Source organism: Pterocles gutturalis, unplaced genomic scaffold, assembly GCF_000699245.1.
Source record: "Pterocles gutturalis isolate BGI_N339 unplaced genomic scaffold, ASM69924v1 scaffold27082, whole genome shotgun sequence".
NCBI lineage: Eukaryota > Metazoa > Chordata > Aves > Pterocliformes > Pteroclidae > Pterocles > Pterocles gutturalis.
Window position 1 is genome coordinate 15,685 of NW_010116340.1, and position 23,952 is coordinate 39,636.

At 42.5% G+C, this 23,952-nt stretch overlaps 1 protein-coding gene across 1 annotated transcript in view; it reads left to right on the plus strand.

Annotated features, from left to right (window-relative positions):
* The window catches only part of MAP2K5 (mitogen-activated protein kinase kinase 5), a gene marked incomplete at both ends in the record, with an annotated part of 26,849 nt that extends 11,509 nt beyond the window's left edge, over positions 1-15,340 (plus strand). The window contains 4 exons of the mRNA XM_010075482.1: positions 3,797-3,845; positions 10,624-10,697; positions 11,628-11,678; positions 15,269-15,340. Coding sequence (XP_010073784.1) covers positions 3,797-3,845; positions 10,624-10,697; positions 11,628-11,678; positions 15,269-15,340 — 246 coding nt within the window. The remainder of the gene's footprint in view (positions 1-3,796; positions 3,846-10,623; positions 10,698-11,627; positions 11,679-15,268) is intronic.
* Between the last annotated feature and the right edge of the window lie 8,612 nt (positions 15,341-23,952).

The window sequence follows — 23,952 nt, forward strand, 5'->3', positions numbered from 1 at the left end:
GCGCCTTGAAGTCTTCACAAACAGCCCCCCTGCATCTCGGTGGCTGGCGTTTCGGCAGAGCCCTGCAGCCTGTTGGGGGGTCGCAGCATCTTTTTGCCGGGTACTGTACACAGACACCATGATTCCCCAAAGCCTGGAGGGTTTCTGTTCATGTATTGATGAGAAGGAGAAAGTCAAACAAAAGCTACAGCTTAAATTTTGTGGACAACACCTGGAGCTTCCATGATCTCTTTTTTCCCCATCTCTATGTTTTCTTTCTACCTTCCTTGCACCACGTACACAGAGTCGTTTCTCTTTCATTCTCCCGAGACGTGTACAATGCATTAGCCTGTTGAAGCAGCTCAATAATCATGTGTGACCTGCACGTCTGTTAATTAGAATTTTTATATTTGTTATATTTGTAGAAGTTTTTGCATGAAACCATGTCCAGAGGACAGTGGCGCAGGCACGTAGAGACGTTAGCAGCACCCCAGCGTTCCTCTGGCTCCCACTTGGTGATTTTGGGTAGCCAAACAGATAGGATGATGTTGCTGCTGGTTTTCTTGAAATACTGCTATAAACCCTTCACAGGTACTGCTTAAGGGACGTGAGTTGTACTCGCTTTCCCCTACACTCCCCTCCCAACCAGGCTTTCTCATGATTTGGCAGGGACCGGTTTTGTCTGCTGAAACAAACATTTTTTTAACAATAGTATTTTTCCTGATGTGGAACCTTACCTGCTGAGAATGAGACTGGATATCAGAGCCATGTACGTGTACGTAGTCTATACCTTATAGTGTTCTTTTGCATTCTTGCTGCCCCTTTCCCATGGAAGAAGCCATCGCCGTGGTGATGGACAATGCGCTTTCCAGCCGGAATAGCAGCGGTGTGTTGCCGAGGGCGATGCTCTTCTCTCTTGCGTGGTTTTTAGGAGTAAAGGGTGAGGTTTTTGAGACTGAAAGACAGAATGTTGAACACAGAGCAAGGCAGTGAAGAAATCCTTAAAGGAGGACAGCATTTGGGGAGGAGCACTGGTTTTTCCAGGGTGGGATGAAGTGGTGAGGGAGGGGTAGAGTCTGCTGAGCCACGCGTCCCCAAGAAGCCGACGGGATCTCTGACTTCAGCGTAAAATTCATCCTGGTTGGTGTATGAGGCAGCAGCAACAAGAAGGGGAGATGTCTATTCCTTCTTGTGTTCTTTATTCGTGCAAAGGGCTGGAGCTGTTTTCCAAAGGAAAGGTGTATCTTGGGAAGCCCAAAGGGATGCTGTGGTCACTCCTGGCTTTGTACCCGGGTGGACTTCTTGGGGTCTGCCGGTGGAAAATCTGTTCTACCTTTGCTTGCCACTTCACACATTGATTTTCCCTTCCATTTCTGAAGCAGTGACATTGTGCACTGTATTTCGAGTGCTAATGTTGATTGAAGTTCTCCCTGAAAGGATGTGCACTTGAACTGTCAAGAGAGTGAGTGATTGACAGCGGGTAGAAGTACTTTTTGTGTCAAGGCTTTGTCAAGTCATTGTTGTCAAACCTACTTTACTGAATACCAATAATTCCTGCTAGATGTTCCATCGAAAGATACTCTGTTCCAGCACCATTTTAGAATAATATTTAATACTTAAGAGTCCTCCCGCAATAGGCAGGTGTAAGGGAAGCGAATCGCGGCGCTTTACACCCCGTTAGTCCATTTGGAGGGCTCCTGCGCGCATCTTTGCAGCCCAGGATAAAAGGAAAAACTCTTTTCATTCCTTTGTACGCTGACGCTGAGAGAACCTGAATGTGAGAGTTTGTTTAATGCCGTGTCTCTTATAACTGCCTGTTCAGCACATGTTCCATAATAAAGGTGTTTAGTAACTCACAGCTGTTGATTTTTTTTTTTTTCTGCGGGAAATGTTTCCTTTTTTTTTTCTATGCATATATGCTTTAAAATAAATTAAATCATTTTATAATGATCCTAAAGGCTTTAAATAGCCTAAACATATGTTTAATTAAAGAAGCTTCCTATTCTCAAACTCACTTTGACCACTGGAGGAAGCCTGAAATGTCGCACCCCCTTTATTTATTTTTGCATCGATATTTTTTTTTCCCCCCTCTTCTTTTGTCAAAATGCTGTGTAAGGAGAATTCCCCTGGTTTGCTTTTTTTTTAACGTGAGCAAGGCCACGCCGCTGGTCGTGCAGAATTTGACTGAAGCCTTTTGTTACAGGTAATTACCATCTGAGGCCGGGAGCCGGCTGGGTCTGAGGTGGGAGTTTAACGTGGAGGAGTTGCCACCTAGAGCAATTGACTGGGCATCCGGAATCATTATTCACTTTACAAAAGAGATTCAGATTCTACTGACGTTGTTTTTGGTTACAGAATAAATTTTAAAATTAGTTTCTAATCCAGTAGGAAGGCTGAAAATGAACTCCGCTATCTGCTTTGAGGCTCTTCTCATATTTTTAGCACTTCTGCTTGATCACTGCAACAGAATTTCATTTCAGTCCACTCGGACAATGAGAAGGACGTAATTGTTTTGTCTGAAAAACTCATCCAACTTTAGGAATGTTGGAAAGGCTTTATTGTCCTGAAGATGCACAAAGAGAGTGTCTCAGGAAAATGAATGAAATGTCATCTCATAGATGGAAACTTTGTAAACATAAAATAAAATATTTTCTCTGTTAGAAAAGCTGGCTGAGACTGCAGGGATGGTTTGGGTAGTAAAAGTAAGCAGGAGTAGAAATATGTTTGTGGAACCTTGTTAGTTCTCTGGGCTTGTAAAAGTAGTAAATCTAGGGGAAAATTACAGTGTTAAAAATGCAAGTATTGGTGTTTAATTACTTTACAGAAACAAAACCTGCGGAGAGGAGAACTTGCTTTCTTAGGGAGTTGATTGAACATCTCATTAAGTTTGGGGCTGTTAAAATCCTGTTGTACATAGAAAATAAACAGAGTGGCAAGAGGATCCAGTGATGATCTTGTTGGTTCTGAAAGAGCCGTATGTGCGTATTCTGCGTTAGAAGGTGTCATGGGCTGGTGTTTTGGACAATATTCCTGTATTCGTACCCCAAATGCACGTCCTATGAATTTGCATTGAAATGCATCTCATACCTAAGGCGCTACTGGAGTAACGGGTTTTAATTTGGTTTTAACGGTTTAGATGGCGGAAGGAGCAAATTCTGGAAGGGCAGGCCAAAGTCTGCCCCAATTCTTGTCTTCTAGGGGTCCCGATTGTATTTTCTGGGGCTATGGGATTCAGTAAGAGTTGTTTGTGTTGGGTCCAGGGTGAGTAGTATGAAGAGTGGGACAGGTGATACAGTTCAAGAAGAAGTGTTCTGCGTTTGCATTGAGTAAAAGCATGGGAAGTACAGGAGGGAAAAGCACAGATGCACCAAATGGAAAGAAAGGGAAAGGGAGGATGAAGTGGAAGAAGCAGCTAGAGAGTTTGTTTTCTTGCCTTTCATTTCACTGAGTTGCTTTTGTTGCAAGGAGACAAATCATGACACACTTTGTCTTTCATGATTTTTAACACCCCAGCAAAGGTGATTTAAAAATACATTGAAGTGCCTAAAGGGGTTCAGTATAAGCCCAACTGACTTCAGCGTACAGATCCTGGGAAGCTTATTCCGTGTTCTCTTGCCGTGCAGTCGGCAGCAGGTTTGCAGCAGGGGTTCACCTCTGTCCTGCGGTCCTTGGGAAGGGATGCCTTGGCTCCCCTTTTTGTGGTCCTGGCTCCATTCTTCATGGGAACTCGTGTCTTGAATGACTCGTGCCGGCTGAGTAGTGTAGTGTTTCCTCCCAGGAATCTCTAACGTGTTGTTGCTTTTTCCCTTGAATTCAGGTTGTGAAAGGCCTGACCTATTTATGGAGTCTGAAGATTTTGCACAGGGGTGAGTAACAGATGTTTTCTGTTTTCCAGTGAAACACCGAATTATTTTATTCTAACAACGCCTTCTACAGAGACACTAGACCCTGCTAACATCTGGTTTGATTCCAGTGGAGTAACGCAGAATGAATCTTACTCGTTAGCCTTGCAGATTTTCTGATAAAATATTTTTACTGCTGTTCTCTTTTATTGCCCTCCCTCCTTCTCTGAAAAGGAAAGACTAAAGAGAGAAATTAATTTTATAGAGATATAGATGCTTGGGGTTGCAAACACATACCCAGTGGAAGAATCAGCAAGGAAAATCAGATGTTTGACTGGTATTGAAAATAAAAGGTAGATAATGAAATTTCTTAACGCACTTCAGAAATCTCACGTGATAGCCACAAGTGTTGCAAGAGTTGCAGCTCTCGGAAATTGTGGCCAACCATCATCTAACATGGTCATGAATAATTAAAGAAACCTTAAACCTGCTCGGACATAAGCCATTTTGGGGTTTTGCTGTTTCATGAATCATGGAACCACAGAATGGTTTGGGTTGGAAGGTACCATAAAGATCATCTAGTTGTTTTTTTAAATTCTCATTTATTTCCTGCTTTTTAATGCTGTTACATTTTGTTTAAAAAAAAAAAAAAATTGTCCATTGTGGTAAGTTAATTCAGATAACACTAGAACTTTCAAGAACAATATCAGTTCTGGAAACAGTGGAAAATGCTGGTTAAAGAACAAAGAAGCGCTTTCCCCTACACCAGAACCACCATCCCCCCCCCATCCCCCCAAAAAAAAAGAAAAAAAGAAAAAGAAAGAGAAACTCATTACATTTATAATGTTTCTAAAGTGTCGGAAAGTAACTGCTCTGGTTCCTAATGGTGCTAACACTACTGTTTAATTTAACCCATCTGCTCCCCAGCCCCAGTGCACAGTTGGAGCGTGCAGTAACCGGCGTCATTCGTGATTGAAAGAGAAAAGTAGAGAGACACGTAGAAAATTTTAAGTTGCAAACCAAATAAGTAAGATCATTTCTTCTGGGGTGCTTAGTTTTGGAGTGGCTGGGAAGGAGACGGGAGGCTGGGGCAGGGCGGTGAGACACGCCTGGGCTGGGCGCCCGGTGTCCTGGTGTGATCGGTGCGAGGTGTTGGGCACCGCCGCAGTCATCCAGAAATCTGTGCTCGGGGTGGGAGTAAGAAGCTAATAGGAGACACTAATTACTATGTGTGGAGGTCCTGCACCTCCTTGGAGCTTAGGCTCAGCCTGTCCTGAGGCTTTGGTGGAGAGTTTGTTTGTAGTGGAGGAGGAGATTGGTCCTTCCTTTGTGGAATCCCAGGATGGTTTGGGTTGGAAGGGACCTTCCAGCCCACCCAGTGCCACCCCCTGCCATGGGCAGGGACACCTCCCACCAGCCCAGGGTGCCCAAAGCCTCATCCAGCCTGGCCTTGAACCCCTCCAGGAATGGGGCATCCAAAGCTTCTCTGGGCAACCTGGGCCACTGCCTCACTGGTCCTTGCCATGCTTTCGTAACACCCCAAAAGAAAAAGCAGATTCAAATTTATTTTTTCATTAAAGATTCTGGCCACCTACCAAATGGGATTTGGAAAGACCATTGTGATCGGGCAGAAATCCTATAGCTGTAACATTTGGTTTTTCTTCTGCTGTAAATTTAGAACCTGGTCTGATTTTTGCTTTCTCAGTAAAAAAAAAAAAAAAAAAAAAAAAAAAAAATCTCCCTTTCTACATGAGTTTCATTGCCTTGATTGAAGAGCAGCTCTGAGGTTTTGGTGAATTATGTATGGTCCTTGTTATGGTCTAAAGAAAAGCGCAGCAACTGATTTTTCATCCCACTTCAGACTTTTCTGGCCTTGGTCTGTTGCTGGATTGACCAAGGAGAGCACAGCACCGCAAAACACCGTGGAGGGGATGACAGCATTCCACTGGGTTGGTTTCAGACTCCGTGCCTGTTTTTAGGATGCAGAACATGCCTCTGTACCTCTGTATCTTAAAAATGGGTACGGAGTAACGCAACGCGAGGAAGATACCTGTTTCTCAAAGTAGCATCCTTCAGCTGGTTACTGGTTTTAACACATCAGAGGTAAAAAAAAGCAAATTTAACCCCAGTGCCTTGCTGTCACGTGCCAAGCAGACCACGCAGGAGGCTGGCGTAGGCTGAAAAGTCAAGAATTTCCACTGTGGTGCTAAGGAAGGTGGAGAAGCCGTGTAATGCCACGCGGGCAAATGCGTGTGGATTAAAGCGAAGGAGACTAACAATGAGAAAGTCTTTTATTCCAGATCAGACATTTCAACAAATATTACAGCTTAACTTCAAAACAAACCTTGCAACTAATGAGGTGATAGCCGTGCATATTAATAAACCCAGAGCTGGAGTCGTCGTCATCACACCCACATCAAACATAAACATGAGATTAACACCTACCCCACTTCTTTGGAAGATGTGAGAATGTCCCAATGATAAGTGTGCTCTTTTCCCCAGAGGATAAGAAGTAGAAATGGAAGGGTAATGAGAAATTAACTTCGATTTAAAACAGAATTAGCAATTAAACAAGTCTAATCATGTACAAAGTCAAAGTTTGTATAAAGACGAACTGAAATCTGTTAAGTTCAAGAATAAGTATAGACCGTGTGCGTTTTATCTGGCACGTTCTCCTCCTTATTAAAAGAAATGTAGGAAATCAGTGTTACCTGCTTGTGGTTAATTGTACCAGCCTCTGTTTGTATGCGTGGCACTGGGGGCCACGGTTTGAGCGCCTTGGTTTCTGGTAGGTTTGATATTTGTGTCAGAATTTTGGTGGTGGTTTCTGGTTGGTGATGGGCGAGGCTGAGCGGAGTGGAGGATCTGGAGACCTTCCTGGGCTGTTGGTTGCGTGGCTGGCTGTGGCAGAAGGGAGGTTTGCGCATCACTCAGACCATCTCTTTTTTCCCCCTGGGATGTTCCCTTAGAAGGAGATTCACATCCTGTTTGTTTGAGCTGAGGAGCTGGTTGGCAGGGACAGGCAGGATGGGGTGCTGAGCGTTCCCATCTTTGCAGCAGGACCTGTGGTTTGCTGAGGATCTCGCCAAAGGTGTCCCCAGCAGCCTGCTTGGCTGCCCCCTCCCTCTTTTTAGCTTGGTGAGGAATAACCAGCATTAGTGCCACACGTAACGAAGCACAAACAAAGATACCAGGGCGTGTGTATTTATACACATACATCCTTACGTGTATGTCTGTAGAGCTAAATGCACACGTGCGCGCTCACGGACTGCTCAGGCTTATTTAAAAAAAAAATTCCTGGCCTCTGCAAAAACATGCCGATGAGGTCGTTGTGGCAAGAAAATATTTTCATTCTTCCAACAGTACCATTCTGTGAGCCGGATGCAGCTAGAACTGTGCTTTTGTAGCTCGTGGCTCCCTTGAACTTAAAGTATTGTGGGTTTATATTTTTAAAAGACAGAAAAAGTCAAGAGACAGCTTTGAAAAATCTGGGGTTGTATTTTTCCCCGCAATCATTAGTCAGTTTGCGCTTCAATAAGACGACTGAAATGTTCAGTGTTGAAAACCCGGCACCTCTGACAGTTGTGTTTGCTGGTGAGTAAGAGCTTGCAGGTCCCCGTTATTTGCAGAGAGGTGAAACGACTTCGGCAGATACATCATCCAGAGGACTTGTTCATCCTCCGTAATGACGCTTCATAGAAATCATTTGTATTAAGCAAGCACTGGTAACGGGAGCATAATGACCCCTTTTGGCTCTTGTTTAAATTCTTTCACTTCTAAACAGTAATATTAATCACAAGCAGATGGTGCAGAACATTATTTATGCACATTTGTTTTCCAAAAACCAAAAAATGGTTAACCCCTTAGCTGGAGTGGTTTCTGAAACAGAAAGGCTAATTTACCGATTGCGTGATTTTTCTCCCCACTTTCAGTGGGAGATATTTTATGAAGTGACGTTTTTGTCTAGGATTGTGACTTTTTCTTTTTTTTTTCTTAAGGAAACTAATGCAACTGTTGGAATTCACAGCAAATATTTGCTTCAATCCCCCATTTGCAGGATTTAAATTCCACTGCAAGGGCAGATCGTATTTGTTTGCAGCGGTGCTTGTTTGGCTGCAGGGTGCTCAGCAGAATCCCCAACCTGCATGGGCTGATCACCAATTGCTTTTTTACTTTCAGAATTCTTTTTTTTTAATGTCTGTTTGTGGAATGATTTCGGTCTCAAGCAACACTTAATGGATGACAGATTTTTTTTTTTTTTTTAATCCTATCCCTTAGTGTCACAGGGGAGGTGGGCTCTGCAGATCCCTGGTGACACAAAGTGATGGGAGGATGGAGCCTTGGCTCTTCCTCGGTGGGAGCTGAGCATCTCTGCTGGGCCAGGGGACAAATGTGACAAATGTGACGTGGTTGTTTCCTCTGGTGGGTCGTGTTAAGGGAACAAGGACTTGTGGGATGCACTTGGAGAACATCTTGCCTTTTCCTCTGCACTCATGAAGTGGTTGAGTCCTTAGAGAAGGAAAATTTGCTTATGAGCATCTTGCCTCATCATAATTTTCCATGAGGTCGTAGTGTTTCACACTCGGAGACGTCTTCTGCCTTCCCAAACCCTCCACTCCACTCCGAGGGAACAGATTTTTTTAATTGTCAATAAATAATGCAGTTGAATCCGGTCTTGATCCCACCAGCCTATTTCCAGCCGTACTGCACCAAAATGTTTTCTTGCCCATTTGGTTATTAATTATTTTTTGTTACATCCTTTGAAGTTAAGAGCCTCTTGTTAGACTGCAGGGCTTTTTTTTGAAGTATTAGTGCTGTGAACGGCTGGACTCACGGTGCAGAGCCTCGGTACTTTCTGCATGTGTATTTGCATCTCAGTTCGTTACAATTCAGCGCCAGCCTGGTAACGAGGCAGCTCTCCTGGCTGCTGTATTTTTAGAAAGAAGGTTAAACAGGATTACTGTGCAACTCGCTGCTCTTCTCGGGATTCAGGATAGAGCCGACCGATGTGCCGTGTCTGCTTCGATTTAGCAAAGTCACTGGGCTCCGGAGAGGAGCGTGCTGCTCAGCAGGTTGCCACGAGCAAATATTTGAGTCTTCTTGAAGTTTGAGGTAGAAAATATATTCCTGAAATGGGAACGTATGGGAGATTTTGGGACTGCCTGGGCTGCTCTGTAGCGGTGTTTTGTCTCTTTACCTAAGGCTGGGGAATAGGTAAAAATCCATCAAAATGCGGCACACGGATTGAATTCCTAAAGCTGAAATGGAATGGGGATGCACAAAGGGAGCCTGGCGATGCCGCAACGCGATGGAGACGCTCGTGACTCATTTTTCTCTTGGCTTTGGGGGGAAGTTGCCAAACATACCGGCGGTATTGATACCTAACCTAAAATGTACAGACCCACTTAAACTCCAGATCGTACCATTGAATGCTCCGCTTTTAAAACTGGATTTTTAGCTCAAATATAGGAAAGCATTTAATCAGCTTGTTAATTGAGGTTATACATTTCTGCATTACAGAGACGAATTAAGCGAGCTACTGTGGCACCAGGAAACATCTGCTAAAGAAAGGCAAACTTAATGATAAACAAAATTAGGTTCTTCTCTAGTTGGGTTTCATCCATCTGCACCCAACTAGTGCTCTCTTTTAAAGAAGGCAAAGATCCAAGCTATTGCTTTTAATCCATTCTGACAGAAGAAAGCAGTGATTAGGCAAAGCCCCTCTGCTCTAATCTTCCCAAGTTTAAGCCAGGCCATAACGTGCACCTTATGCTTTCCGACTGGCATCCCTGGGGCAGAAGGATGCTTGATGTTTCCTGAGCTGGATGTTGAGCAGTTTATTCACACATCGATTTTACAGTAGGCAGCAGGATCATACCGACTCCTTTCCACATCGGAGGGGGGCAGCATTAAGATCTCTGCACTGACAATCTGCCTTTACGACGCACATTGGTGTTTTATTTGCTGGAGTGGGATTAGTGATCATGTTAAGGCGTTGCTGGCAGTTAACGTCTGTGAAATATTCAGTTCTGCTTTCGTCACTACGTGGGATGGAGGAAGGGCTGGTAGAGGGAGGCAGGGTTCATTGCAGTGGTAGAGGACAAAGTGGCAGGGTTGGGGTGAACCCCAAAAGGTCAGCCCAGACAGCTCTTGGTATGAAAACACCGTTCGTGTTCACTGATTGCTTGTTCCTGAATTGTCCAGTGTTGGAGTTTGTTCCCTCTCTGCCATTTCCCCTTCGTGCTCCAGCCGTGCTCCAGGCAGTTGTTCAACCCTATCTTTATGCAGTTGGTTAATCCCCATCTCAACGTTGTGTTTCCACTTGGCCCTGTTGAGTTTCATCTTATTTTTTTCAGTCTCATTTTCCAATTTGTCAAAATCACTTTGAATTGTAGGTCCCATCCTTCAGTGCACTTGCTGTCCCTCCCAGCCTGGTGTCACCTGCAGGCTTGGCCTTGGTGTTAAGGGTCTTTTCCAACCCACACGATTCTGTGGTTTAATAACATGGATTATGGGTATTGAAGAGGTACAGGTATGATGTTATCTGTGATACTGACCGTTACAAACCAGAAGTTGCATTTGAAATGTATCCTTGAAATGTTCCCTATGAAAATCTATCATGCCAATATCCATGATGATCTCTGTATATACAATAATATAATATCATGATATAATAATATAGAATTGTAGAATGGTTTGGGTTGGAAAGGACCTTAAAGATCATCGAGTTCCAATATATAGATCAACTAATAATAATATAGATAGGATAATATAGATAAAATCCAATTTTGTTCCCCGACAGATGTGAAGCCGTCTAACATGCTGGTGAACACGCGAGGCCAGGTGAAGCTGTGTGACTTTGGGGTCAGCACGCAGGTAATTCCCCCTTTCGCTATCCACCCCTTGGCTTTGGAACATCCACATCACCTGGCTGCCGGGCAGGCAGCCCCCCAGCAAGCTCCCCTCTGCGGGGACAGCCCCATTCATTTGGAATCTCCGGGTGACTTTTCTTCATCTGAATATGATTGTTCATTGTTTAATGACAGTAAAAACTGCTGATATTGTAATTACTACTTACGAATAGCAAACTTCATTGATATGCAGCTTTGCTATGAAAGCGTTTTGGCCAGACAAAAGGGAGGGCAGAGCGAGAGATGCGCCTGGGGAGCCCAACTGGCCCACAATAAAAATTAATATTGGGATCTAACAATAGTGGTGGGCTTTTACAATGTGCAGCACAAATTTTAATTAATTTCCATTTTGGGCCTCCCTGGAGTACTTCTCTGAGAGTGACCCATGAGCTTGCTGGGATGTTGATTTGAATTTCAGCACCTTTACTCTCAGCCAAACACCAGGACCAAAGAGAAGGTCAGCCTCCTATTATAAGTTGTCAGAATCTGTTGTCCCTCCAGCCTATTTAGCGCTCGGCGCATTCAGGGGATGAATGTGGCTTTATTCGCATCTTGAGCCAGCTGACGGAAAAATGAGCGCGTTCAATCCGACTTCAAATTGACTTTTTATATCAGACTGGTTTGGGGTACTAAAGCGCTAAGCATCCTGTTTAACAGAATTGTTTAAGGTTATCTGCCATAAACTGCAATGCAGCACTTGTTTAAATTGGAACTCTCGTTCCCAACAAAAGAGAGATTTAATCATTTTTAATGCCTTCGCAGATAAATTTCTTCCCTTTTACATAATTTTTCGTTGATTTATAGGAATGATGATTGTAGGTTAAATGAGGAATAATTGCCCATTTTATTTCCACATTATCTTTATATTGTTCTAACAGCCTGTTTTGTCTGATAGCTGGTGAATTCTATAGCCAAGACGTATGTTGGAACAAATGCTTATATGGCGGTAAGTGGATTTATGCAGGAATAACATTTAAATAGAAGTGTTTGTTCACAGTCTTGTTCTGTCTAATGCAAGATATCTTCTAAATCAATTCTCAAACTTCATCTCTGCCCATTCCCAGCGTAAGCTGTGTTTTAATTGTGCGTGCCACAAAACCCTTGTACTGCCTCCCAGACCCGCTCCCTCCCTATGGAGCAGTGATACTGGGAAAGTCTCCATTTCATGTATTTTTGCCTTTAATGCATTGTAACAACTGGGAACAAAGAAGAGAGCCAGTTCAACAGTTAAAAAGCAGTTTTCTGCTGGTAGCCTGCAGTTTTTGCAGACCACGGACGGTCCGATGGTGTCCACGGTTTGGGAACCGCTGCTCTGAGCCTGCGGTTGGGCAAAGCGTTGAAACCTGTGCAGGGTCTCGTGGGTTTCTTGATGCCCAAACACCTCTGTGGCTGTTTGTCATGGGAAGCTGCCATGGAAATGTGAAGCTAAAAATATTTGGACTACTAATATGAGGGCATTAAATGGCATGTTGGTAGCATACGTATCAGGTCATTGATACATTTCGCTTGCCTATATAAATGTTGGTCAAAATACTTGTTACGATGAGACTACTTTTGTCCTTTTTCTGTTTGTTAAAACATGAATTCCCATCATTTTTAGATCAAAGCAAGCCATTGCTGAGGGTGTATCATGTGGAGGAACGCTGGTGCTGTTAGGGTCGGGTTTAGTGGTTCCAGCTGACCCAACAATGGCGTGGGGTGTTGGTGTCGTTGAGACTAACCTGGTGACGAGAGCCAGTCTGAAAGTAAACCACAACAGTTAGCGTGTGTTTTCCATTAGATCAATCTGATTAATTTCAGATTTAACCGATATGCAAACTTAAATGCTTCAGTTTAGAGCAATATATTAACTGTTGTCTTTTTTTTTTTTTTTTTTTGGCCATAAATTCTTTTAGCAAACTACGTATCTGGTAATATTAACGAAGAAAAAATAAGTGTTCAGCTTGTTTAAAAAAAAAAAAGAAAAAAAGGTGAAAACAATACAAAGTGGTTGATACTTGTGTTTTTCAAACCTCAGACAACAGGAGAGAGAAATCCATGACCTTTAATTGCTTTCAGGTGTTTTTTTCTTACTTTCTTGTAAGAAGAAAGCAGGCCAGGGTGTCCATTTATTTGCTAAGTGCTTTTCTAGTCAAGGTGTACGCATTATGTGGCTTCTGAAAGACTCATGTCACCTCCTAGAAATACTTGGGCTATCCTGTGTCATCAGAATATTATGTGCGGAAAAATGTTGGGTTTTTTAAAAAAAAAAAAAAAAAGAGAGAGGAAAAAAAAAATCTGGTCTTCTATATTACCATTTTTGCTAGTAGCCCTGCTGATTTCTGTGCCTCCATTTTCTATAAGAACTGGAAAATAGCGATTCAGACAAATAAACAGCTTCTAATTAATCAACTTTTCCAACTCAGCTGTTACTCTTTGCGTGGTCTTAAGCAGGTCTGAGAATTAGGTTGTATTATGCTTTTAGTGTACAAATTCAAGATTACTGTTCTCTTTCCCAGGTGTACATTAAATAAATTACTTTTTTTTTCCGTATTGTTTATGGATGTATGTGATGCATTCATCTATTAATTGAAAAAAGAGAAGTTTAAGCTAAATTGTACTTGTTCCAATTCCGTGTGTTAAAATTATTTTGCTTGCTGAATGAGTCGTGTGTCATCAAATTTATAGTCTGGTCACCAAAAAATAATGAAGGTCATAAGCTTTGGTTTGGCTACGTGGCAGACTGAGTGAATTTGAAACTGTTTTTAAAAATTGAAGTTTCTGTTTAAAATAGGAAAAATTGCTTTTTTAATTGAGAAATTTAAATTTCCAACAAGAGTACATTTTCTGTAAAATCACCACTTTATACATAAAAAAAAATTCTGGATGAAAAAAGTAATCAGTTGTAGAAATTTTTAAAATAAAATATTTTTGAGCTATATATCCCTAGGATAATCCCTGTGTTGCACACTTGACTTAATGCACGTGTTCTTTTCATCCTTCTTTTCCAAATTCTTAAATTCATATGACTGGACTTTTTGTTCAAGTGTGCAAACGATTTCCTTGCCACTGTCTGCTGCAAATACATAACATCTAAAGAAAAGTTGCTGTTGAAATCTGGAGCTGTTCTAGTGGAAGAGTAACCGATTTAATATCGCTTGCTTTGAATTATGCATCTGATTTGGCAGCTCAGGAGAGGCCAGGGTCCCATCTGCACTAAAAAAATCGGCGAGTGTTATCATCGAGCCAGGAGTGCAGGGTCTGCCGGTGTATGCTTTTGGGTGCATACCTGCATCTCTCTGAGGATCTTTGTCAGTATAAAAGGATGCTTAAAAATCGTATCCCTATATGATGCTATTGCAGACGTTTCAGAGATACGCTGACCTAGGCTAATTAGACTTAATGAACTTAAAAAAAAAATAAAATTAGGGGTAAGTGTTCAGCTCAAAATAAATGAGGCTCAGTCAAAAAGATGTAGTTCCAGTTACATTCCAGGATGGTTTTTTAGGTTATAGCAGTTGTGGAAGGCTCTCCTTAAAGATAACTTGGGCAGCCTGGTGTTTTATTATTTAACGTTCATGCTGCGATAAAAGCTCCTGACCTGGGATTCGCAGTGTAAAGTGAACATCCGAAAACACATTGGACTGGCACTAATTTGGGAGTTTGTTTTCTAAAAAAAAAAAAGGTCTCTGGATTATTAAAGACTGAAAATACAGGCAGTGTGTCGTAGGTGGTTGGGCTAGACAGGTGCATTAACAGCACAGTGGGGAGAGAAGTCTCATGGAGCCTTTTATTGTTACATTTCATGCTGTACTTGACCTTGGAAATGCTTAAATTGTAGCTTTCAAGTAAAAACTAGCGGTGATATTTTACAGCACTCTATTTCATGAGGCATTAAACTTGCTATTAATAGTTTGGAGCAAAGTCTTTTTTTTTTTTCTATAGGTCAAAAATGAAATTAAAAAGCATATAAAATAAAATTGCCGGCATGTGACTTCATCGGTTCCTTGGGCTTCAGTAACTTTGCTTTTTAAACCATGGTTGCTCCCCAACCCCTTGACTCAACGTGAGGGGTCTGTTTTCCTGGCGTCCCCTGGACCTTGCCTGGGCTCAGCAGTAGGTGTGTGTACCATTGGACCTGGTACCACGCTGCATGCGGGCACGCCATCGGCTTTTTGTTGGATAAACCGACCCAAGCACAAACGCTAAGGCCAACTTTAGAAGATCAGAGCAATGCACGGCCACGAGCCTGAACACAGCCAAGTCCTTTCCTCTTCCAGAAGAGGTAAAAAATAAAAGTCAGTCATGTTTGAAGAGTGGATTTGCTCGGTGCCAGGTTAGCTGGTGAGCTTTGAGCTTCTTTGCGTTTTCATAGAATCATAGGATGGTTTGGGTTGGAAGGGACCATAAAGATTATGTAGTTCCAACGGATCGTCTAGTTCCAACCCTCCTGCCATTGTCTCACTTTATTTGTTTGCCCTGGGCTAGCTTGTGTGGGATAAGTACGTATCGTAGTTTGCTGGACTCAAGAAGATGTTTCTTTCCATCTCTTTGCAGCCTGAGCGGATTTCGGGAGAACAGTACGGGATTCATTCGGACGTTTGGAGTCTAGGGATTTCCTTCATGGAGGTACGCAGATGTCGATCGGTTTCCTGTGCACATTGCAAGAACCCAATGAAATCTAATATGAAAATATTTTCATGTGGTCTTTGTATACTCTTTTCTGTATGCATGCTTTGAACTATTGCTGAATATCTGGGCTGTATTTAGAATGGGGTTGTTCTTACCATGCTCGATTCGGTTCGACATAAAGAGCCTCTCTGCAAACCCTGGAACAGTCTTAAACCCTCTGTTAGGACTTTGCGTGAGAGGAAGGAGTAGCACCTGGTCCGTGAGTGCCGCAACACCTCTGGGACTGCAGGTGACAATATTTCTGTATTGCCTCTTCCCAGGCCAGGACCAAGTGGGCTGTTATTTGGGTTAAAATAACATTTTGCAGATTCAAGGTTTGAGCTGGTTCATGGCCTTGCAGAATCTTTGCAGAAAGATTTGCACAGTGATGTGAGTCTCTCTCCCTGGGTGATGAAATGAAGTGTTGGGATTTAAGTGTTCACGAGGGCTTTTAGAAAGATTTCTCACAAATGTGGTTTCAAGCAGGAGAAATTCTTATCCAAATGGAGCAGTTTAAAGAGGATGTGGTCGTAATTGCAGTCGTTCAGGAGAACACACGGTGGTTTTTTCAGCTTAGGGTTCATCAGATGTTTTAAGAAACCTGAATTTCAATGACTTCATAAAAATGGATTATTCTTTGTAGGAAAGATAACCTAGAGTATGTGACTGAGTAGAAATACCTGTGTGATCTTGACCAATAAAACCAGACCTGGCTTGGTCTGCTCTGGGAGAAGGGCCAGGCAACTCTGGTCTGGTGGTGCCAGAAGGTTGTGGTCACGGAGCATTTCTCATGCTGGCCCAGGCTGACCACAAACACGTGAGCTGCGGTCGGAAAACCTTGTAGCCTTGACAGCTCAAGCAATGAGCTCTCAAAAGACTTCTTCAACTCAAGGACAGTCCCATGAAAGAAATTCCCCCAGCTCGGAGCAGTTGTTTCTTCTTTTGACAACAGTTCATTCAAACCATCGGGGACTTGCATCATCTTTCTTGAATGGGATATGATTAACTGAAAAATATAGGTGCCGTTCCCTTCTCTTTTGGTATGATATGGTTCATGATTCTATGGTGGTGAGACACTGGCCCAGGTTGCCCAGGGAAGCTGTGGATGCCCCATCCCTGGAGGGGTTCAAGGCCAGGCTGGATGAGGCTTTGGGCAACATGGGCTGGTGGGAGGTGTCCCTGCCCATGGCAGGGGGTTGGAACTTGATGATCTTTAAGGTCCTTTCCAACCCAAACCATCCTGGGATTCTATGATATAGTATCCTTAAGGTGAAGCTAAATACACTTTTTGGTGAAGTGCAACTCATGTTTTTAGCAGATTAGATGGAAGTTAAGTAGTCTTGGTGCTGGCAAATCTAGGCAAATTTCCCGTTTTGTAGCCTGAAATTTAACCGAGACTATCATTTTGTTTTCAAGCAATAAATTCCATGCTAAATCAGTTTTATCCTAAACAAAGATACTTAATCCTGAGTCATTGCGTTCAGATCTTATAGATCTTTTGCGGCGTCTGAGTGAAGCTAACTCTGAGTTGCAATAATGACGTGCTTTAACGTGTCACAGGGGATGCCGTTCTCTTGATTTGTTTTACTGCAAGTTTTAACGGTTTGTGATGCTGGAGAGCCCTCAGAATTTTGGGAGAGATACAGAACATACTCACACACTCTGTGAATGAACCTAGCCAACACAGGGCTAGAACAAGATTGTGTCACATCAAGGCTTGACCGTGGTGGTCTTCCTGATCCACGGTGGAGTAGAGTGATATAAATGCAGAATTCCTATTGAGCAAGCATTTATGAGTTCCTTTGCTGAATATGAAATGTATGTTGATGTGCAGCAGCAATCTGATGCTCCACCATGTAGACCAAGATATTTGGAGTGTGGGATTATTAGTAGGTGACCTGTCTGGCCATGAATTTGATTAGAAAGGTTGTATTTCGCATTCTATTAGCCAACATTAGGCAAACTCCTTTCATTTCCATTTACTCTCCTCTTTTAAACCTTCTCAACTTTTTTTTCTTTTTTCTCCCTCACTTTCCACGAGTGCCTTCCGAACCAGATGTACAAAAACCAATTTGGTTCTGTGTGCTTTGTTAATTGGTATGTCATCTGGTCCTCCGAGACCTCTCTTCAACATGATCGCTGTTTTATTGAAGTGGTTTGAGTGATGTGTTAAATGATGAAAACAAGGACAGCGGCTTAGAAAAATGTCTCAGAAAAGGTGAAGAAGATGCTCAAAGAGCCACACAAGGTCACTGTCATTAAAGTAACACTGTATTGACAGGGGGATTGGGAGTGGAGACACCCAGGCTTTTGTTGATGGAACTGTTAAAAAGGGAAGTTAGCATTTGCTGTAGGATTTTAAAATCATCTCCACTTAGTAGTGTAGTACTCCAATGGCACGTCGGACCAAGTATGCAAGGACTGTTCTGACATAAGATAACATAAAACAGCAGCTAAGTCAATCTTCTCATTTTCTTTAATATTCTTCTGAGCCTTTAAAATATCTTGAATTTCTTTTCTACAAAGCTGTGTGTAATGGGGAGGTGAACTGTTGCCTTTGAAGGTTGGGAAAACTGCCCCAAAGACTTGCTGGTGGAGTTTGAAAAGGATTAGAGGTGGGTCCCGCTAGGTTTTGAGAGATGGTGAGCGTTCCTGTGCCTTTTGAAGAAAGATGTGTCTGAGGGTTCTCAGTCTTCCCTTTGCCAAAAATAAAAAATAAATTAAAAATTAAAGAAAAAAAAATAATAAATGCTGCTAGCTTTTAAAATTATTATTCTTTCATTTTTTTTGGAGTTTGCTTTCCTTTCTTCAGGATTTTTTGAAGTGAATTCAGTTTAATACATAATCTGTAAAATTGTTCAAAAATGTTTCATCACAAATAGTTTGTGTGTTTTCATAGGTGTTCAGATGTTTTATTTAGGTGCTCTTGGGTTGACAAAGCAAGTTCAATTTAAACCAGTGACATTGCTGTCACTCCACTGAAGTCTGCGTCAGCATTTTCACTATAAAAGCTGTTTTTCAGGGGTTTATAACTCAGTCATAAAACACACTCCAGGCTGTCTGGGCTGCATCCGAGTGCTCTGTAACCGACTCAGCTCCCTCCAAGAGCCGTACCCTGCACGGGAGGATGAATTAGATTGCCCAAAATTTCTTATTACTCTTTGCTATGGCTCTCATCCTACCTTGCACAGCTGCTGTCTGAAAGTGAACTTCAAAGCATCCAAAATGGGATGAAAATACACCTTGTTGGCGTTTAATAGGCAGCATTTTCCCCGTGGTACATCTTTTTGTGGAGATGTTTGAGGAGCGGGTGTATTACTGTCATAGAATCCCAGAAGGGTTTGGGTTGGAAGGGACCTTAGAGATCATCTAGGTCCAACCCCCCTGCCATGGGCAGGGACACCTCCCACCAGCCCAGGTTGCTCAAGGTCAACCTTCAGCTCAAACCTGTCACCTTCGGCTGAGCCTCTTCTCCTGGGATCAGGGTCTGCAGTAGGAGAGAAGCTGGATGAGAAGAGCTCTGGTGGGACCCTGTAGGGCTGGTGCGTTCTTGGGTCTTCCTGCTTCCAGGAGGTTGCTTCTTGGTTTTCTCCTGGATTTTACCACCTCCGAGCTGCCTGCTGAGGAGCACTGGCATGCCCTCAAGACATTCCTGAGGTCCAGAGTCTCCTACACGTCATGAGGAGAGGTGGTAGGTGAGGAGAAGGGAGTTTGGGGAAGGGGATGGGATAGAGTTATGATCCCAGCTGGTCATTGAGGCTTGCAGGTCTTTGTCGGAAGATCCAGGGCTCGCTTTATCTGCAGATAGAATTGGTCATAATATCGGACATAATGGTTGGTCTTTCATCGATTTTGTGCCCTTGCCTAAACAATAGCAGGTTGCCAGATGTGGGGGGAAATCTGAGACCCAAAGCTTGGTGGTACAGCAGAATTTTCTGTAGTAACACTGGAGACTTGGTGAAGGTTTGATGGAAAGGGGAACGATCATGATGAATGTCTGTGTGACTGCTGGACATGGACACGGACCGTGTGGTGACGTACAGTGTCGAGAGCTACACTGAGTAGAGGCAGGAGGAGTATTAATTAAAGTAGCCCATTAGAAGATATCAAGGGTCAAGCCTAAATGGGAAATGAGAATTTGCATTTCGTCTCTGTGCAGAGCAGGACTCTTGATATTGCAACAAAATACTTGGGTGAAGTGAGGCGTCTCCAATCAAGGGACAGTTCTTACTGGACCTGTCCTTGCTTTTTGTGTGCTTGGAATGAGCAGAATTTTATTCTGCATCTTTAAACTGGAGAGACTGGGAAAGACCTTGCCATGGTGATGCTGCAGGTGCTGGCAGAGCTGCTGGGAACAGCTCGTAGCAGAAGGTGTGGGGTCATCACTGAGCAAACACATGGAGAGTATGATTTCCCTGTTCCCACACTGAGAATTCAAGAAGTTCTTCAATTAATGCAGTAGATGGATTTGAGCACATTCCTGAAAAGGAACCAACTTTATGGAAAAAATATTTTATTTCCAGCCTTTTTCTGGTTTTGTGGAATATGGATGAGAGCAGACTCATGCCTTGAGCCCTTGGCAGCTTGGACCGGTGATAATTGCATAGGTGTGACTGTTTGGTAACAGGCATCTTTCATTTGTGATTAAGGAAAGCAAGAAAATAAAAGTGGTTTTTTTGCAATGAGCCTCACCCTGTTGCTCTGTATTTTTAAGGACTGTAGCAACGTGGTGTTCGTCGGTTGGATGGACAAATCCATCGTGAGCGGCTGTAACACAGAATTTTGCTCAATAGCTTAAACTGTCCTTATTGTAGAGTATTTATGTAGTTTTAATCATTCTGTACAGAACGATGCATTTCGAAAATTTGTTCTTAGGAAAAAGCTGGTCTTGATTTTTTATTATTTTTTTCCCTTGAGCTATTGTGAGCAATTTCTCCAAGCAGTGGCCGTTAGCTCCGTTTCCTCGTCTGCCCGTTTCAGCGGCCACCAGGCTGAAGACAGACAATGTCCATCGCGATCTTTGCGGTAGCGGAATGAGGAGTCAAGGTACCAGTGCCTGAGGGTTGGGTCATGAATTAATAATTGCTGTGTGGTGGGGGAGGCCCGTCAGAAGAGCTGAAAACGGGTGAAGTTGCCTGGCAGAGCGCTATCAATCACTCAGTGACCATAACTTCCAGTAATTAGTGTATTTTATGGGCCTTTGCTTCAGTGACTCGGAAGCACATATGCTCCACTCCCAGCTAAACTTAGCCCGAGTAATATTCCAGGATGATTTATCCGCTTGCTGCGCTGGGATGTAACCCTATATTAGGTGAAGATTGTGAACTAAGCTGCAATAAAGTGGAAGTTTAGGTACAGTTTGCGCGGGTTGAGACCTCCATGTATCATGTTTCTCAGCAATTGCTCTTTGGCCACGGTGGCGAAATAAATAATCGGGTTCTCTACCCGCATAGACGGATGGGTGGGCAGTGAAGGGGTGTTGGTAATAGATAGGGTTAGGTGATAGAGATTAATGTTCCCTATTCCTAGACTGTGTACGAGAGCTGTTTCTACTTCTAAAAAAGTCAAAAATTTAGGAATATTTGTCAGTCGAGCCTGCCTTTCCCAGTTCTTTGATTGGTTTGTAGTGGCAGATGAGCTCTCTCCTGCTGCTGGAGATGGAGAACCAGCACAACCAAATTTGAACGTGGTGTTTTTTTTTTTCCTTTAGGTATTGAACCTAAATCCAGCAAACAAATAAACAGGAAGGCTCTCTGCTCAAACAAGTGGTCTCATTAATCTTTCCAGACCCTTTGTGTGAATTTTCCACCCAACAGTTTCCCTAGATTGGTCCCACCGTTTCCCTGTAGAAAAGGCGCCGCTATTCTGAGCGACACCTTTGAAGACGGAGTGGTAAAAGCCCAGTAATACACGGGGTTTGTGGCGAGGAAGGAATGTGCAATTTCATCACCATTGTCTGCAGTCTTTAGTGTGCGGTGCGTTTGCTATAGCTCATATTTAAAAGAAGTCAAAGTGAAACTAATTATCTTTAATTAAGGTGAATTAAGGCTTTGATTTTTAATATATTTTATGTAGAGAGATCTTCAAACTCATCTGCTCCAGCCAAGGAATGTCCCAAAGGTTATTAGGGCATATTTCTGTTGGGCCTGACGGTATTAGTAATAACCTCCTTCCTCATAGCCCTCGACACGAGCGCATATGTCACTTCATCAGTCTCCGTTACCCGCGCTTATGCCCCTCCGCAGGGGTCGCAGATTCCACAAGTTATCAGCTAATGGCCTTATACATTAAAAATTGAAGCTTTCCTCACTCCGAGGCCTTGCAAGGCTTTGTTCTTAAGCCCCAGACACTTTGGAGTGCAGCTGCAAACTATAGGCAGAAGATTAAATTAATTTGTAACTCTTTTTTCGTCCTGCATTACTAAATCCTGCACATTTAATTGAAACCCTACTTCAAGATGCTTTGTGTTCCTGTTCTTCTTTGTTGTCAGTTTAACCTCAGAAGCACTTTAACGCTGGTAAATTGCTGTTATATCCTTTTGGATTCTTTTTTTTTTTTTTTTCTAAACCATGCAATAAGAGGACAGGGAAATTGATATTAGAAGGAAAGAAAAAAATTCTTAGAGTAGTTTTTGAGGTATTTAATATTTATTAAGGTCCATACCCTGAAGAGTTCCAGGTGATTTTAAGCCATCTATCTAGGAATGTATAAATTGGTCTTGGAATGAAATTTCACCTAGAGAGTTTTATGTTCTCCAGTAGTTAAGTCTGATTTTGAAAGTTTCCTGTGTCTGGATGTTCCGAAGTGGCGGCTGCTTTTTCCCTAAAACGAGAGTTTAACTGCAGTGCACAATCTAAATGCAAAATCCTTCGATGGAAATTTAATTGTGTAAGATGTGCACAAAGTAGTTAAGAACAAATTTTAGAACATTTCCGACTATAAAGTCCTCCTTCAGCTAGATCACGAGCGATATCCTAAGTGCTTATTTTCAATTTGCAGTTATGCCGAGAAACATGGAGTGTGTCTAAATTAAGAATAAAAACATCCCATGCTTCTCCATAGAACTGTAAATTAAAAAACAACTTGCACAACACAGACAATAATCGAAGTGGGAAACTTTATTGCCTGAGTGTCCTAAAAATATGTTTTGAACTTCTTTCTTTCTCTCAGTCACTTTCTGAACAGGCTGAGGGCCAGGTTGCTATTGGAATTCTTGTGAACAATGCCCAGTTTTTTGTGTTAATTTACCTGCAGGTTAAATGTGTGTATTTGAGGTTAGAGCTGCTTTCCAGCCCTTCTCGTGGATGCTCAGTACAGAGGGTTTAGGCACCCACCTTTACCAAAACTGGCTGCCCCGCAGTCTTTTCCCTTTCCCTGATGTATTTTGAGTGTATTTTGATGTAATTTGATAAAAAACAGCATACATGCACGCTGTACCTCTGCCTTTTATTTAATAATTTGGAATTAGTTTGTTCATTTTAAAATCTGGTGGTGCACCCTGTACACCTATCACCACCTCTCTCTAAATCTGGGGGAACGCTTTGGCCAGGTACTTGCACTTGGACATCGTTTTTCACAAAACAACCTCTGGACACAGGGCCTTTTTAATGGGAGGTTTGGGGTTTTTGCAGTTGTTGTGTAGTGGGAAGGTGCTCGTAGGGAGACGAGAACCAGCTCCGCGACGTGCAAGCATTCGCTTCTCCCCTCCTTGATACCCAGAGCTACATCAATACTGATCAGTTCCCCAACCTAACCAGCATGTATGGAAATATTTTTATTATAATTATAGAACAAAATTGCAAGTTCCTGAGTTTTATCATGTGAATGCAGAGGAGATGAGTTTTGGACAGTGTGTTAATTTGGCAGCTTAAATTTTTTTGTATTCTGTATTGGGCTTATACTGCATATGTTTCTATGACTGCCCTGAGACAGATGACAGAGAGTATGAAAATCCCTTCAGTGAAGCTCTAATCTGTTTGTTTTGGGGTTTTTTCTTTATACTGTGACGCTATTTATAAATCTAAATCTGCATACAGAGGTCATTGGTTGGCTGAACTTAAACCATTTTACTTAGTAAATTTAATTAAGAAAATACAGTGCAACTCATAAGCAAATGAGTTTTTCCTAGTTTTAAACCAAACCACCCTCTTGAGTGCTGATTGCCTTGCTCGACCCCTGGTGATATAGAAACAGGCAAAATTAAAAAGGACATTAAAGCTTCATTAAATCTGAAACACATTTAGTACAGTGACATATCTGCAGGCTATTTCGGGGAAGATTACATACTCTTTGGTAAGTTTCTTAATTTATAATACCTTGACAATCTTGCAGGGAGGAAACATCTCAGACTAGCTGAATGGAGTGATGGTTCTGGGGGATGCAGGACTGGCACCTCATCTGTCCGTTGCTGTGTTGCTTTGCGGTTGTCGGTCAAGGAGCAGCTTCACTGCATGTGTTTCTTTTTTAGCAACCCCCAAAGAACTTGTTCCTGGTGCATTTCGGATTCTTTGAAGCTGATTTATACACAGTGTACTTATATCTGGCAGAAAACTGCTCTTTCCCCAGTTATT